We start from the raw sequence: 15,640 nt of genomic DNA, 5'->3' as shown, positions 1-15,640 counted from the left end.
TGGAAGTGCTCAAGGGCTATACGGAAGTTTCGAAATACATTTTTATGGTTCTCTACGCTGGAATTCCCCTCTCCCCTACTGGAAGATATCAATGTCGCCTCTTCTCTTCATATGATCGTAACACTTTACAAGGTGGACTGTAGCACATCAATAACAGACCATTGAATCGCGTTATGAGAGCAATAAAATTGGCCTGAATAGGAAAATAAACCAATAGGAAATTAGTAACGGAAGGTCATGAGCTTGAGATCGAACGGAATAACAGGCATTAAGTGGTGAAAAAAAATCTTGTTAAAATATCATGACGTATTACATATGTGAATGTACAGTTGCGGAAATAAAAATGGGACACCTAGGTCTTGAAATGCTGGAAGGCGTTGTGTGTGTTGCCTAACTCTACGGCGATGGTAGATGTTGCCATTGAAAATTTTCTATTAAAACACACATAACCCCTTGCAGGGAAGCAAGTTTTCAGAATCTAGGTGCACTATTTTTATTAACGGAGACTCTATTATGTGGTTCGATTCCTGCTGGGGATAGAGATGCTCAGTGTTGACTGTGGTTTTGGGTTTGACTCCTGTCAACCTTTATTTTATTGGGTTTTATGGGTGCAAATTATTTCTTTCATTTTTTCATATCGTCTTGTCCCATTTTCTTCTTTATTCTCTCTATCTTCTGTTGATTCTCTTTCGCTCTCTTTCTCTCTCTCTCCCCCTTCTCTTTGTGTTTTGTTTTCCTCTCTTTCTCTCTCTCTCTCTCTGATTTTTCATTCTTTCTCTCAGTTTCTACAATTTCATACCTCACAAGGCCAAGGGCTCTTGCCCCTCCCCCCTCCGATATTACTGAAAAAGTTTATGTGGTTCGAACGGCAAAACTGTAGCGATATTTTATAACAAATAGATGGTTTCTATGATTTACAGCCCGTAAGTTAAAGCAATTAACTAACATGTCCAACAAAATAACGAGAGAACGTTTTCATCAGAGACATTAAAATCATGTTGACTTTCGTAACTGTGCGTAGAAAAGCCGGGAACTGTTTACCAACAAAGTGAAAGATGTTTATGGTAGGGAAGCAAGGCGAATTCAGGTTTTATTTAAACAGTGGACTCAGATCTGAACTTACCAACAACGCCCAAGTATTTTCAAGTCAATTTCAATGTTACGATTTGTTAAATAATCATGATAATAATAACAATAATAAAAGTAAAATATACGTTTCTATGAGTGAATGACAAGATATGAAAAATCTTACTCTGCCACCCCTGAGAAAAAAAATCCTGCAGGCGGCCTTGTCTCTCCGCTTTTTAGTCATTTTTTTTATTTTTATCTTTCTACTCATTACTTAAAATGACATCTGGAAAATTAGGTTATTTTACGACGATGAATTTTGATATGATGAAATTGATGAAGGAAAACTCACAAGGAACAGGCGTTCCCAGTCTGGGATTCGAACCCAGAACCCCCCCCCCCAAAGAGATTCATTGATTGATTTGTTCTTTTAAGTCTACTTTATGCACAGGAAGGCTAATCGGGACTGGACGTACAGTTTAAAGGGATCCGAATCACAGTGCCATCTACCTCCACCGGATATCGAACCCGGGACCCGAAAGAGAAATAGAGCGAGGGGGAAAGATAAGAAAACTCTTTAAAACAAGATATCTTAAAAACTTTATTGAGGGAATACATTTTTGCGGGTCCCAGTAATGCTCCTGTAAGCATAAGCTTACTTACGTTGTTGTTAGTCGCAGAATGCAGACTTTCCATTTGATGCCCAGAGTTGAAGAAAACAACAGACTAAAAATATCACGCACTTGAAAATAGAAGTGGCTACTCTTAAATATGCATGTACAAAATGAGGATGTTGACTTGCTCTGTCAAGGCTTCGAATGAAGAAACAGATCCACGAGAATTGAAGGTCATGGGGAAGTCTGAAGAGCGCAAGAATACGTTAGATGAACGGGCAGTGGGAACATTTCATCTCTCACACAATTTCAAGTAAATTGTGTGCATTATAGGCTATTACCATATATTAAAGAGACGAAGAGTGTTTTATTATTATTATTATGAGTAGATTAAAACGGAAATTCTGTGTATTAATTATCCCTAACCCAATGATCTTTCCGACCCAATCCACAACATTCCTGCGTTCTTTGAATTCACGTTTCACATATTTTTACTTCACAGGCAACAGTGAAGGGCCCCCTCCCCTTTCGTCCAATATTCCAAAAAAGAACTTGAAAGCAGAAACACATTGCAAAATGAGGACTGGCTACTAATAAAAGTATACGTTGGGCACGCCACTGACAGGCAAACAAACACCCATGCACAAAAGTCTGGCTGAAAATATGTAGGATATCTTCAGTGCCTTAAACCAGTGTTTCTCAACCGCAGGGCAGCGGCCACGTACTGTGCCCAGAATCTCGAGCAGTTCATTAGATCCAGTGGTTGATAACTACTTTGAACCTACTGTTGTATTTGCCTGCTATGTCGGCGCCTCCCAATATATCGACCTCCGTGCCAGAGTGGTTAGCGCAGCGTGCAACGAGGGCAGGGTTCCCGGATTCGAATCCTGGATCAGACATTGATATTTGTGTTGTTCATAATTAAAAAGGGGGGATAGAAAAATAAGAAAGTAAAAAACAAGATGTCATGTGAAGGTACAATATATGCTCGGCTTGTAATCAAGGAGTCCAAGTTCCTTCCTCGGTGGAGGCACAATGCACAGTGGTTCATATCCCGCTTTAAACTGTGTGTCCAGTCTCGATTAAGCTATCTAAGCATAAAGTGAACTTACAACAATCACTGGCTAAGTTTGAAACATTGTGTGATTCTTAGGGACTATCATTGTAATATAATCATGTAAATATCATCGTTACGGTTTGTTTCAGAAGAAAGGGTACTTTTAATTAATATTATTATTAGTGGCGTACAATTTCCTGTGTTACTTCTTGAATTCCTTCTGAAATGTAACTATTCTTTTACATTATTTATAAGTAAGATTAAATGTCACGACCGAGCTCACAGAGAAGGAATAAAGCAAAGCTGCAGGTTTAGGATAGGTTTAATAATGGGTTAGAAATTTAGGAAGTAAATGAATTGTATTGTGGAGTCTTGTTGTATGTGCGTTTGTGTGTGTAAGGTATGTGTATGCACACATACACACACACGTGCAGCTAGCTTTGTAGTACATATAAGCAAGATAATACATGTTGGTTATTCTTTATTTTCAGCGCAATATGTAAGCGTCTGCCTAAGTGAGGAATGCGTGCGAACAGGTAAGTTGGCAAATACATGTATTTTATTGTCAGAAAAGTATGCCAATAATGTTTTGCATGGCAAAGCATGTTCTACGTTTGAAACCACTTACTAAAATTTTAAGTTTGACCTTTGCGTTATACGACAGTAAGGCATATCTTTATTATTGTTTTTTAATTTTAATTTTCATATCTTATTCTCATATCGATTTAAGATGTATTGTCTGGTCATCTAAAGCATAGTAATCGGAACTCGAGTTCTGGATTATACCTTGGAGCCTCCATAATTTAGACCGGAAATGCACAATTACAGGACCCGCAAGATCTTCTCGTGCGACCCTCGAATTATTTTGTTATTTTTTTTAATTCAATGTCGAAAATATTATTTTGTACTCTCCAATGAACTGGTCTGTTTGTACTTACAAAAATCAACAACAGATGGCGACTCATCTACATGTGTTCATCTGGGTACATCTGGGAGTGTACGTTTTCCTATAACGTGAAAGCAATCAAATCTACTCAGAGAAATCAACTGAATGACGCCCACCTCCTTGATTTGTTTGTGTTGTATTTTTCTATCGAAATTCCCTCTGAATACTGGTTAGTTCTCATGTGCGTCCGCAGTATTCACGTTATTAAGAAGAAGATCTGAAGAAGAAGGTTAGGGCTCAACACTTTCTTGTTTATATACAGAGTTTTAACATTAAGAGTAATAGCAGTAGTGGAAGGCGGTAATTGTATTAAGTTTGTAATAGGGTTGTTAAAAATAATATCCTTCATTCTTATCCCATTAACGTCCAGCCTTTGATATTTCATGCAATAAATAAGTTTCATTATTATACAATGTAACTATCAACAATTAAACATCGTCATTCTACGTTTCCTAACACTAGTTTAGTTAATAAGTAAAATAAAACATATCAATCAGTCAATTTATTAAATAAGTGCAGTGAGACAAACTGACGAGGGCGAACGTCGACAGCTCTCACCACTTCTAAAGTTGCATGCTTCGGTCCCATAGTCAGAGGAAGTTGGCCATCACTGATTAAAGTATATGTTGCGCAGAATGTGATGTTCCTTTGTCTTGTGAATGTGTTGAAGAAAGGAAAGAGGCGAGTGGGAAATCAGACAAAGATAAAGGCCAAATCACACGGAACTGGATTTCCAGTAGGAATGCTCTGGTTGGCGCTGGAATGTCTATCTGTCTGGAAATTATGGCTGCCAGGCTGGCTGATAGACTGGTTTTGACGACTGGACCGTGTTCCAATTGCAACTGGCTTTTTCTGCTAGTAACAGCCAATCAAAGCGAAAGTTTGGTCATGTGTACATAATCTGGGAGTTTGGAAAATAAAAATAAGGTTTTTTTCTGTGGTTTCGGAGTGTTGTTTTTTTTGTTCGCTGCTTGATGATATAGAAACGGAGATGATGTGCATTCTTGTTCATTAATATATTAGGAATTTATCCAAAGCGACGAGATTTGTACACCATAGATATGATTAGTCGATAATGAAAATCATAGTTATTACCAATGTATTAAATGTTGGACATATTTTCTTGAACATTTTTTTTGAATGAATCCTACAAATCTCGTGTATGAATATACATATCCGAGTTTATTAAAAAGCTTATTGAGTATACCTTGATTCCATATTTTCTTTCGAGCCATTAAATAATAACATTAGCAGCTATTCTCCTACGATGTTCTTCCTCAAGTGGCTCTCCATCTTTTTAGCTTGTCTGCTCTGCACAATACCTTGTCGGGACAAAAGTGTGCCGACAAGTTCGTGTGAGGCGAAACTATCAGGTGAGCAAATACTGCATAACTAGCCCAAGTCCAACTGGAAAATCCAGCAGGAAATCTAGCCTCGTGTGATTCAGGCTTAAGTCCCATCAATGGGTCGGTTAATCCCCATCCTTAGGTGTATCACGTGCCAGATATGTCTGTGGCGTTGGGTGCTACACCCTCACCAAAGGTATGGCAATGGATGTCGTGCAGAGAATTTTTTCCTACTCACTTTTCAAAACAATAAGTTACGATATATTTAATTCTTTTTGTAGTAAGATTCAATTAATACATAACGTTATGAGATATATTCGCAAGCATGTGAGCACATTAATGATATGATATGAATGAACAGATACAAAAACAAATCATTGCCGTAAGTTGTTCATTAATGTATTATTATTATTGTTTTATGATTTTTTGGAAGTCAAAGGAGAGTATGCAAATGATATTACAGTGGACTCTTTTTTATTCAAACTCCAAGGGAAAACGAAAAACGTTCGAATTATCCAAAATTCGAATTAACAAAAACATCAAGTCATTAAAGATGGTTTCAAGGGGTAAAACTTCTGTTCGAATTACTGTACTTACTGCCATAAAATACAATAAATTGCATGTTAATGCAGAATAGTACTTATGCTTCTCCTTAGACGGATGGGGGCCTCCCCGATGGCGCAGTGGTAGTAGCATCGTCGCCTTGTAATCAAGGGGTCCGGGTTCGATACCCGGTGGAGGCACATAGTGGTTCGGATCCCACTCTAAACTGTAGGTCCAGTCCCGATTAGCTTTACTGTGCATAAAGTGGACTTAAAACACCAAATCAATCAATCAATGAATTAGACGGATGGATAGTTCTCCTAGTTTTTATATGAGACTTCCGGTGGGAACTCAAAAATTGATCTATCATCACGAGGACAATTCTACACTGTTCAGAAAAAGCACTTGTCAAAAATACAATTTTTAAAAGACATTTATGTTCATTACTTTATTAACAAACATTTCAGACGTGACATACATGTTGGATCATCACTGTTTAGACTCTTTACACATGTCCAATCTAAAATTATACTTATAATATTTTATTTAATTGATTCAGTGTGACTTACATGAAAGCAATAGAAAATCGTAGTTTGTGACTTACGTGCCTTTTCCCCGAACACCCTAGAACTATGGAACTACTTGAAACGACGAGTAGAGGACTCCGGTCCAGAAAAACAGACAGATGCGGCTTCGGAATTTGGCGCGAAGACCAAACGACACCCTAAACAGCCCCCCTTTCCCTCCCGATGATGTAGTGCTAAGGCCATCGCATTGTACTCAAGGGGTCCCAGGTTGGATCCACGCTGGAGACATATTGCACAGTTTTTGGATCCTACATGTCTACTTCAAACTGTAGGTCTAGCCTCCTTAGCCTGTCTGAGCATAATGTGGACATAAAACAAACTTTGTTTTGCTTAGGATGCCAAAAAGCTTTTGCACCACACAGTTTTAGCTTTTAGTTTCTGATAATAGTCGTATGTTTATTTTCCTCGATAATCTAGACCAGAGTATCTCAGAAAGCAGACTGGTTCAATTTTGACTATTGCAATAAGTAATGACATAAGCACTGGATCACCTCAAAAATGTACGAGGCTGCATCAATTAAAAAACGAGACTAGTTCTATTGCTTAAATGCGACCGCGCAGGGGCGTGACCTTGACCGACATCGTGTAATAAGCGCCATTGTTCTGGAACAATTCAGTTGATGAGAGGGAGCCATTCGTTTAGGACATGTTTCTACGATAATACCCAGCATGGATTTGAAGCTACCAGCTGTGCAAGGCAATCAGATTTTCTGTGACAAAATTGGAGCTACTCATGATCACGTGTTCGTATACAGTCTTTACTTAGCCACTACGAAGTGCTACTCTTATGCCACTTAAGAGGTACGTGAAACAGATAGCTTCGTGGACGTAATTTTCGGTCAGTGAACTGGACAACTCTATTTCGCTTGTGGTCCCGCTATTTTTCGGAGATGCTAGTCCTCCCCCTTTGCTCCCCGCAACCTACGCCCTTGATTACAGACAATGTGTAACTGAATCGACATGTCATAAAGCAGCAGCTCAACACGTCATGCTTACAGAGAAGCCTCAGCCCCGCAGGACATAGACTCTATATATAATCCTTCTGTTCGTCCTTTTCCTGTGTACCGAGTGCTGTTTGTAAGGCTTCGAGCGGAAGGTTATGACGTCAGACAAGCCGTTCAAATCAGCTCGTTTAAACTTAGCAATCACGGCACTCACTCAAGGCAATTTATCCGGCACAATAGCCTCGGCTATGTCCATTCATCTCCCACTGTTACGTACGCAGCAAAGGAAAAGGGGTCACTTATCCATCACAGCACCCGTTAGAGGAAGATCTCGGTAACAAAGTAAGGGTTCGGAACTTTCCTGCTTCTGATAGATAATGCCACCACCACACGCGCTATTTTACCATCATCCAAAAAAGTACTTTGCAACCTTAAGTGAAGTTGCATGGTCGTGTTTTGTGTGAAGTACATATTTTAAAAATATTGTTGGTTGATTCATTGATTTTTCATTATTTATTTATATTATTGGCTGATTGATTGATTTTATTGATTTTATTTCGGTTTCCTGTCACTTCTGGCTAATCGCGAAGAAGGTATACGCTAAGTTTCGTGAAATGTTTAGTGGAGACCATATTTCCATTAACTTTGGATTGTTTCCATTAAATATATGGATGAAATCACTTAACTTCTACAAAAACATTGTCATTAATGGCATAAAGTTGATGATTATGATGATGATACATTCATAATTGACATAAAACCAGTATATTACCACAAAGAAGGCATTTGTTAAATGATAAAAATATGAAACACGTATTTTAATGATTGCATTTAAACGTAAGAGCTATAGTGGTATTTTATAGGCCAGAGTGCAGCATGTTATTGTATTTTATTTCCTTGTTGATATTGCTTTTGTGAATTGTTAGGTTTTATACTGTTAATAACTTTTAACAATACTGCTAATAACACTAAGAATGAACAACTTGAAAAAATAATTTGAATACCGCGCTAGTCATCTACCTGTCTACCCGAAAACACACTACAAACGTCACCACACTTGTCACAAGAACGTTTTGCACGAACTCTGGAATTAATGTTATATGTAGCATGGAAGTTTCCCAGCCAATTCACATCTTCACATATTTCTTAGGCTCAATCTTATCAACATTATGTCCCCATCTCGTGAAATTTTATTGGTCAAAGAAAGTTGAAGGTATGCGCATTGTAGCCAAGTTATACTCTGATGATTACGGTTAACCAGAGGGTATACGGCATATACCGGCGTATACCCTCGACTACAGCCTTGAGGATGAATGGTGATGGGAAGAGAATGAAGAAGGAACTTCCTCCACCCAACTACTTTCAGGAGTAAGAGCTTTTTGACCTTGTACCTTCGAATAAAGTAGCACGTCATATCCACATAATTTCGGTTCTCTCGTTTCCATATACTATTTATATTAGTTAAGTTACATTTTGTTGATAATATAAAATGGGTGAACCTGAAGAGACAATCATAAACATACATGGACAGGACACAATACAACCCTCACAGAGGATTATACTGGCTGTGAGTTCAGGCGCCAGAGCCTCGTGAGTCTGCAAAATGTCCACGTGGAACAGAAATTGACATTTGGGTGCCTTCCGATAAGGTCATTATTAACATCATTATCGTATGGAGATAAAGTAATGTTTATTCGATCAATTGACTATAAGAATGAAATGTATTTCTCTTCATTACAAATGTTTAAATAAACTCCTAAATTAAAGTTTGATCAGAATCAGAATCAAGAAAGGTAATATAGTATTAAATTGACAAAACGATTTTATTATGTACAGTACATGTTGCATGAAGCAGCTCAATGTACTTCAAAATCCTGTATAAAGTTGTAAATCATTATTTCACTTCTCATACACGTACTTGAAAACAGTTTGCGACGGAAACCATTGAGAACGTATATCGATGGATATTTGTATTATTTATATATTGCCTTTTGTACTGCGCTTTTCTGCCTTTCTAAGTAAACTTCGTTGATGAGGGTGATTCATACATTAATTAAATATGTGTGAGAGAAAACAAGTTGAAATATCCATGCCTTACATGAATCGAACGTAGGACCACTCGTATTCAGCGGGTGTGTCTATTTTTTATCAGAAAATTTTCTGAGACTGTGAAATACGTGTATTCACGCTTCTTGACTTTTCCTTGAAAATTATTTAACTACATTGTGTATTGTGATTTATGTAATGGAACAAACTTTGGTCTTGCATATCAAATTAATTTAATTTTACAATTGGGCCTCCGCGATGGCGCAGTGGTAGCGTAGTTGACTTGTGATCAAGGGGTCTCGGGTTCGATACCTTGTGGTGGCACACAGTGGTTCGGATCCCACTTTAAACTGTAGGTCCAGTCCCGATAAGCCTTACTGTGCATAAAGTGGACTTAAAATACCATATCAATCAATCAATCAATATTACAATTGAAGTCTAAGTAACTGAGCCGTGGAAGGAGGTAATCACATGTTATCGCCCGATGCGTGCGATCAGCACCTCGCTCCGGCTCTCAGTGAGCTTCTTTCGCAGCGGTATGGACAGAAGATTCCTGACTGAGACCTTCCATACAACTAGAACTGGTCTCATACGTGGAAGTCAAACGATCCACAAAGTTTCTTTATGCAATAAATCTAAAGGTTCGCCAACATTTAGTATTTACTATATAAAAGAACTCAACATAACACATCAACATCATGCAACATAACATCGCACAACTCTTAGATATGTGCAATTTTTCAATAATACAATAGAAAAGAATTTTGATGGTATAAAAAATGTAGAGAAAGTTTTTTACCACATTTTTCACGCCATATGTGTGTACAATACCTATTTGACCAAAAAGATAACTAGTAAATCCTTCATCTTAAGATAATTGTCTATAGGATAATCCAATTATGCCCATGTACTGTTCTGAAGGATTGTGAATAATTAACTTGATATTTATGGATGTTTCAGCGTCCTCCTTGCTGGCTTCCATGAACCTCACCGTAGACCCATGTGACGACTTCTTCCAGTACGCCTGTGGGATGTGGAACAAGAAACATGTCATCCCAGAAGACAGGAGTAGCATCTCAACATTCGACCTACTCGCAGACCAGCTGCAAATTATTTTGAAAGGTACGCCTCAGGCGCGGCTAAATGTTTGTACTTAGAGGTACATTTGACCATAAAAGAGTTTATTGTCATCTTTTTATAGCAGTACTTCATCATTTTACCATATTTTGATGTATGAATATCTGACTTCCTTTAAAGGAAAATTGGTCAACGTAGGGTGACACGTCTGTGCAAGAGGAGTAACATTCTTGATATAATTCTTACCTGGAGGAGAAATTGAAACAAGTGTGGCTGAACAGAATAATTAAACATGATAAGTAGTATTTATGTGATACACAAAGTCAAAACCGTCAGAATAACACTGATTGGATTGGAGATAAATCCCAACGTCAAACAGCATGAAATATAAATTGTAGGCTGATAGGAAAAAAGCACCTAAGTAAAAAAATGCAGGAGACAGTTATTCTTTTAATAACGAACATTACAGACATGAATGGACCTGTTGGATCATCGCTATTCAGAATATTTACACATGCCCAATATAACATTATACTTGCAATATTTTTGTAATTTAGAATTACACTACAGTATTGCATTACGCATTCAGATGTAAAAATATCTTATTTCTTGAAAGTGCATTGAGCTGTTTCGGATAGTCCGAGAAGGCATTCACAAGTGAAGTTCCTGGAGCAGGCATTTGGTTATAATATGTATGACCATTGGCTACCTAAATCAAAATTTCAGAGCTGCAAGTTTGTGTCTCTTGTCAGGTGTTTAGTAATTAGTATTTGCATAAGGAGCTTGTAATTGTCTTTCAGATGGAACTCGGTGACAAAGAATGGCTAGGAAGAAATTTAGCACAGTTTAGGTTTGCGAGACATGTCATGGACAAAGTATTGAACTTTAGGAGAAATGAAATATTAGAGTAAACTTACCTTCCTTAGTACCGAAGATGTATGTTCAGAAAGGGAAAGATTTTCATGTCATCTAATGTGACATGCATGTCCTTCTGTGTGGCAACTTTTTAAATGCAAATGTAATATTTTGCGTTTGGGTATTTTGTTAAGATAGCCAACATAGCACATTTTTTAAGGTGTAGTTTCAAGTACCATTTCACACTACTGACTTTAGTGGGGAATCTATATTTTTGTTGAAGTATAATATTAAATTTTAGTATGGATTTTTTTCAACCATCAGCAAACAAACAAAGAAAAGAAAGTTGCAATGTGAGTTTAGGAAGATCGTTAAGAAACACACTTGAAGATACTAGCTTCTAATGAAAGTGTAGTTTTCCATGGATATTGAACCTGTTATAAAATCTATGTGATACATAATTTTGTGTACAAAATCAAAGGCCTTGAAAATTCCCTTTGGAAAGGGAAATTGCAACCCCGGCCTTTTGTTACTCTTTTCACTAAGGAAAGAGAGCAACGGCGATATGAGGGTAACTGCTAACTGATCTAGAGGAAGCGCCGGATCGTAAACATGCAGTTCTAATCTATTCTAGCTTTTATATAAATGTATTGCGAAAACTCAGAAACAAGTATATCAAGTCTATTATCATTTTGAACCTGCCAATTACAGATAGACTATCGTGGCTGTTAGAAAAAAAAATAAAGGGGGGAACCCCCGAAAAATGCCTTCCTCCACCCGCATACATTCGGAGGTATGCGCTATTGTCCCGGTACCTAAAATTATACCGGAACGTCAGTTTCGCAAAATATTTACCGGATTCCCCCGTTTATCCTTGTTCATTATTCTTTATTTGTAATTTCCATTTTTTACATGTGATGGTATGATTTAATATCATACCAGAAAAAGGACCAATGATTATTTGGAGACCAGAAAAATCATTGGTTTACATATAATAGTGTTAGTAGTGTTAAAGTTTTATTGTGTTAGATCTACAATTATTGATTTTAAGATCTTAAAGTTAAGGAGAACAGGTTACTAATACTAGTGAAGTGTATTAAATGGATAAAAGAGTTAATAGGTTACGGATTTAAATTTGACAAAGTTACTAACTGGGAGTGCTAGGAAGTTTAAAAGCCTCTATTTGTTGTAAATTTTTATCTGTTAAAAGTTCTTCATCACCATGAATTAGTAAAGGCCTGGTAAGAAGTGTGGAGATTAGTAATTCGAGTAAAACTCACAAACAAATATATCAAGTCTATTATCATTTTGAACCTCCCAATTACAGATAGACTATAGTGGCTGTTAGAAGTGTTTTCTCATTAAGTTTCAAAGAGGGAATTAGAGATCACATTTCTTAATTACCTTTTTTTTATTTTTCAGATATTCTGGAAGAGCCGCTGGACGATAGAGACAATCCAGCAACAAGGAAAGCGAAAGTCTTCTATAAGTCCTGTATGAATATCAGTAAGTAGAATTCCACTCATCAATTCTAGGAAATAATTAATATCGTACTTTTAATTAAGGCGCAATCCAGGATACCAAATACATAACTAAGTTTAAAAATTCACAATTATACAGATAATTTTTGTAAATGGTGATATATATAGAATAAAATTTGCTACCAAACCTCTAATAGTCTTCAAGGATGTTACAACTGATTTATCTCTCACGTTCCATTTAGGTACTTTGTCAACAATGATTTAAAAAAACTTCTGCACAAAATCATTCATTTTAGACATTCTTTCATTTAATCTTGGAAGACCTAAGAGTGTTAACAACTTGAGACTGTGATGTTCAATATAATTCTTATTATGACTCCTTCTTAACGATTCATGAGTCACTCATTAATTAAAAAAATGGAAATTTTTAAATTCAAAGCAATGTTTAATTATGTAAATACAGAAATATCATGCTCCTCATGACGAACATGCAACATATCCATAGATCATACATTTTTAACATCATTATGAGCAAGTACGTAGTTAGTGAAACTTACGTTTATTCTCTTCTACTCGCAGGTCAAATCCGGGACCAAGGAGATGAGCCCCTTCGGCGCGTTCTGAAGGAGCTAGGGGGTTGGCCGGTGATCGAGAGCAATTGGACGCCACCTCCCTTCTCAATAGAGACCCTCCTGGGGATGCTGCGGGGGGAGTACAACCAAGGAGTGCTCATCGAGCAGTGGGTCGGACCAGACGACAAGAACTCCTCCGTGAACATCCTTCAGGTGCGGACAAAGTAAGAAGATGAGGCGAGATAGAAGCGTAGATAGCAATGTCCTTCACGCAATGTCCCCTAGCACCCTCTTGCACAAGACCGAGCTACAGATAACAAACTTGCCCCCAGATGGGGGAAGAAGAGTCCAGTGATTTATCCGCACGCTTTCAACACCTCGTAACAACCTCAATTCTTTTGGTCATTTTGGCGCCAAATTTACCCTTATACGCCCTCACAACGACTTTAACCCCCCCGCCCGAAGATATCGAGAATGAGAATTTGGTCAATGAGATGCAATCGTCGTCATATTTTGATTGATTGATTGATTTAGTTTACTTTACGTAGCCTTTTTGCATCTTGGCTAATTTGCGAAGATGGGGATGAGTGATGAAATTATCAAATTGAAGAATGGACATTCCCAAACAACTAACCCGATTCGAACCCGGGACCCTTGGCGTCGCAGCGTCGTCATATTTTGTTTGTTCACAGAAACTGAAGGGGAATACGAGATTATAATTATATTGTTTATTGTGTGTGTGTGTGTGTGTATGTATATATATATATATATATATATATATATATACGTTTTCCACGGAGGTGTTTCTTCAGGGGTCTAAACAGATGGTAGACCGAGGGGGTGAGATCGGGACTGTACCGAGGATGTTCGAAAACCTCCCACTTGAAACCACCGATGTGTGCGCGGGTGCGTTCGGCTGTGCGTGGTCTCGAATTGTCGTGCAAGAACACCACTCCCGCTGGCAAACGCGTTACACCACACGTACACTTGTTTACGTGTCATCACATTTTCTCCATCAATCTCTTTCAGTTCTTCATGAATTTGGCGGTTTCTTCCCCTTGGCACACAAAAAACGAATGGCACTACGCACCTCTACTTTTGTGTACTGCTGTGCCATGTTTTGACTGGCCTAGTCAACGGAAGAAACAACGTGTTGCGCTCTGATGTCTGTCAGATATACTACACCTCGATGCCTTCAACATACAAAAAATATAATTACATACATGCAAAACAATCAATTGTACAGCTAAATTCACCTTATTTTCTGATTCGTTATTGAAGTGTGAGAACTAGAGGAACCTAACTCCAAAAATGAGGCTTTCAGTTTTGTTTAAATAACCTCCTTTGAAGAGCTCTATTTGCATTAAGATATATCTCCACTTCCTACCCTTAGCAGTAAAGTGCAGTCACGTATCTCCAATTAAATTACTCTTTTTAAGATTCAGCCATATTCCTAAGAATACACTGTTTCGATTCTTCTGTAAATTTGTAAATTGGAGCCAAAGATTGACTGTTGGGGAAAAAAATTAAATACAGACAATAAACACGTGACAATCGTGACACTAAACTAGCACATTTTGCAATTATTCGCGAGAATATTTCATACATTGCCATTGACACTTATTAGAAATTTGTTTCTAATTGTACAGAAGAGTGCAAATTACTCTTCACACTTCTTCAACAATTGAACTGGTTCCACGAACAACGTTATATCGAACAAAAATCACATGCTACAGAAACAGCAAAGCAATCAGCCATGATTTGTTTTTCCGCAAACAGGAAAACCCTTCCATCTGTTCACAAAACGTGTCACTAATATAGCCTACCCTAGAATCCAAAAACAACCTTTCTCCAATTTAATGTCTCTGTCGGCAAAACTGTTACAACATTGTTCGTGTGACTGATTCAGTTGAAACACAACATTATCTATTTCATTTCTACACCGTCACGCTCGTCACCATGCTGTATACACATACCTACATTGTCTACACGCATAACATAGTCTTCATTGTCTATGTGTATAATGTAGACAACCGTTGTTTACACGTAAACTCACATCACTGACAGAGGGTAGCATGGATGGAAAGGAAGTGTTGAATCCATTGCATTAGCATTCAAGAAGTGAAATTAGCTTTTGGAATGCTGTATGGGAAATTTGGAATGCAGCAAGCCAGTAGCACTACAACAAGGAAGTGCATGTAGATGAAAAAGCGTTCAATATTTATGAACGGGTGTGATTTTGTAAGAGAATTTTCCCTGCGACAGAGTTTTCCTCTCCTTTGGAAAAACCGCTATGATATTCGAAAACTTGAAAAATTACACATGCTTAGAATTCCATCTAGAGCATTCACGTGAATATTCATGTGGTTTGCTTTCGCTGTTGCCTAGATATTCTCAATACTTTCATAGACTTACGTTGCCACGGAACTATAACTTCGAAACGAAACTTGGTGTCTTTGGTCAATTCACCATCTATCCCCCATCGTTCGCGTTTCACCTAGAGA

The 15,640-nt window shown here is 37.7% G+C and overlaps 1 protein-coding gene across 2 annotated transcripts in view; it reads left to right on the top strand.

The window, feature by feature from the left end:
• Window positions 1-15,640, top strand: part of LOC145998820 (neprilysin-1-like) — a 47,976-nt gene that overhangs the window by 13,380 nt on the left and 18,956 nt on the right. For both annotated transcript variants that reach the window (XM_083135470.1, XM_083135469.1), the window contains exons 2-5: window positions 3,231-3,275; window positions 10,112-10,273; window positions 12,506-12,589; window positions 13,144-13,349. In XM_083135470.1, coding sequence (XP_082991596.1) covers window positions 3,231-3,275; window positions 10,112-10,273; window positions 12,506-12,589; window positions 13,144-13,349 — 497 coding nt within the window. The remainder of the gene's footprint in view (window positions 1-3,230; window positions 3,276-10,111; window positions 10,274-12,505; window positions 12,590-13,143; window positions 13,350-15,640) is intronic.

Source organism: Lepisma saccharinum, chromosome 14 (genome assembly GCF_977018435.1).
Source record: "Lepisma saccharinum chromosome 14, izLepSacc3.1, whole genome shotgun sequence".
Classification (NCBI taxonomy): domain Eukaryota; kingdom Metazoa; phylum Arthropoda; class Insecta; order Zygentoma; family Lepismatidae; genus Lepisma; species Lepisma saccharinum.
This window is presented reverse-complemented; position numbering and strand designations above follow the sequence as displayed.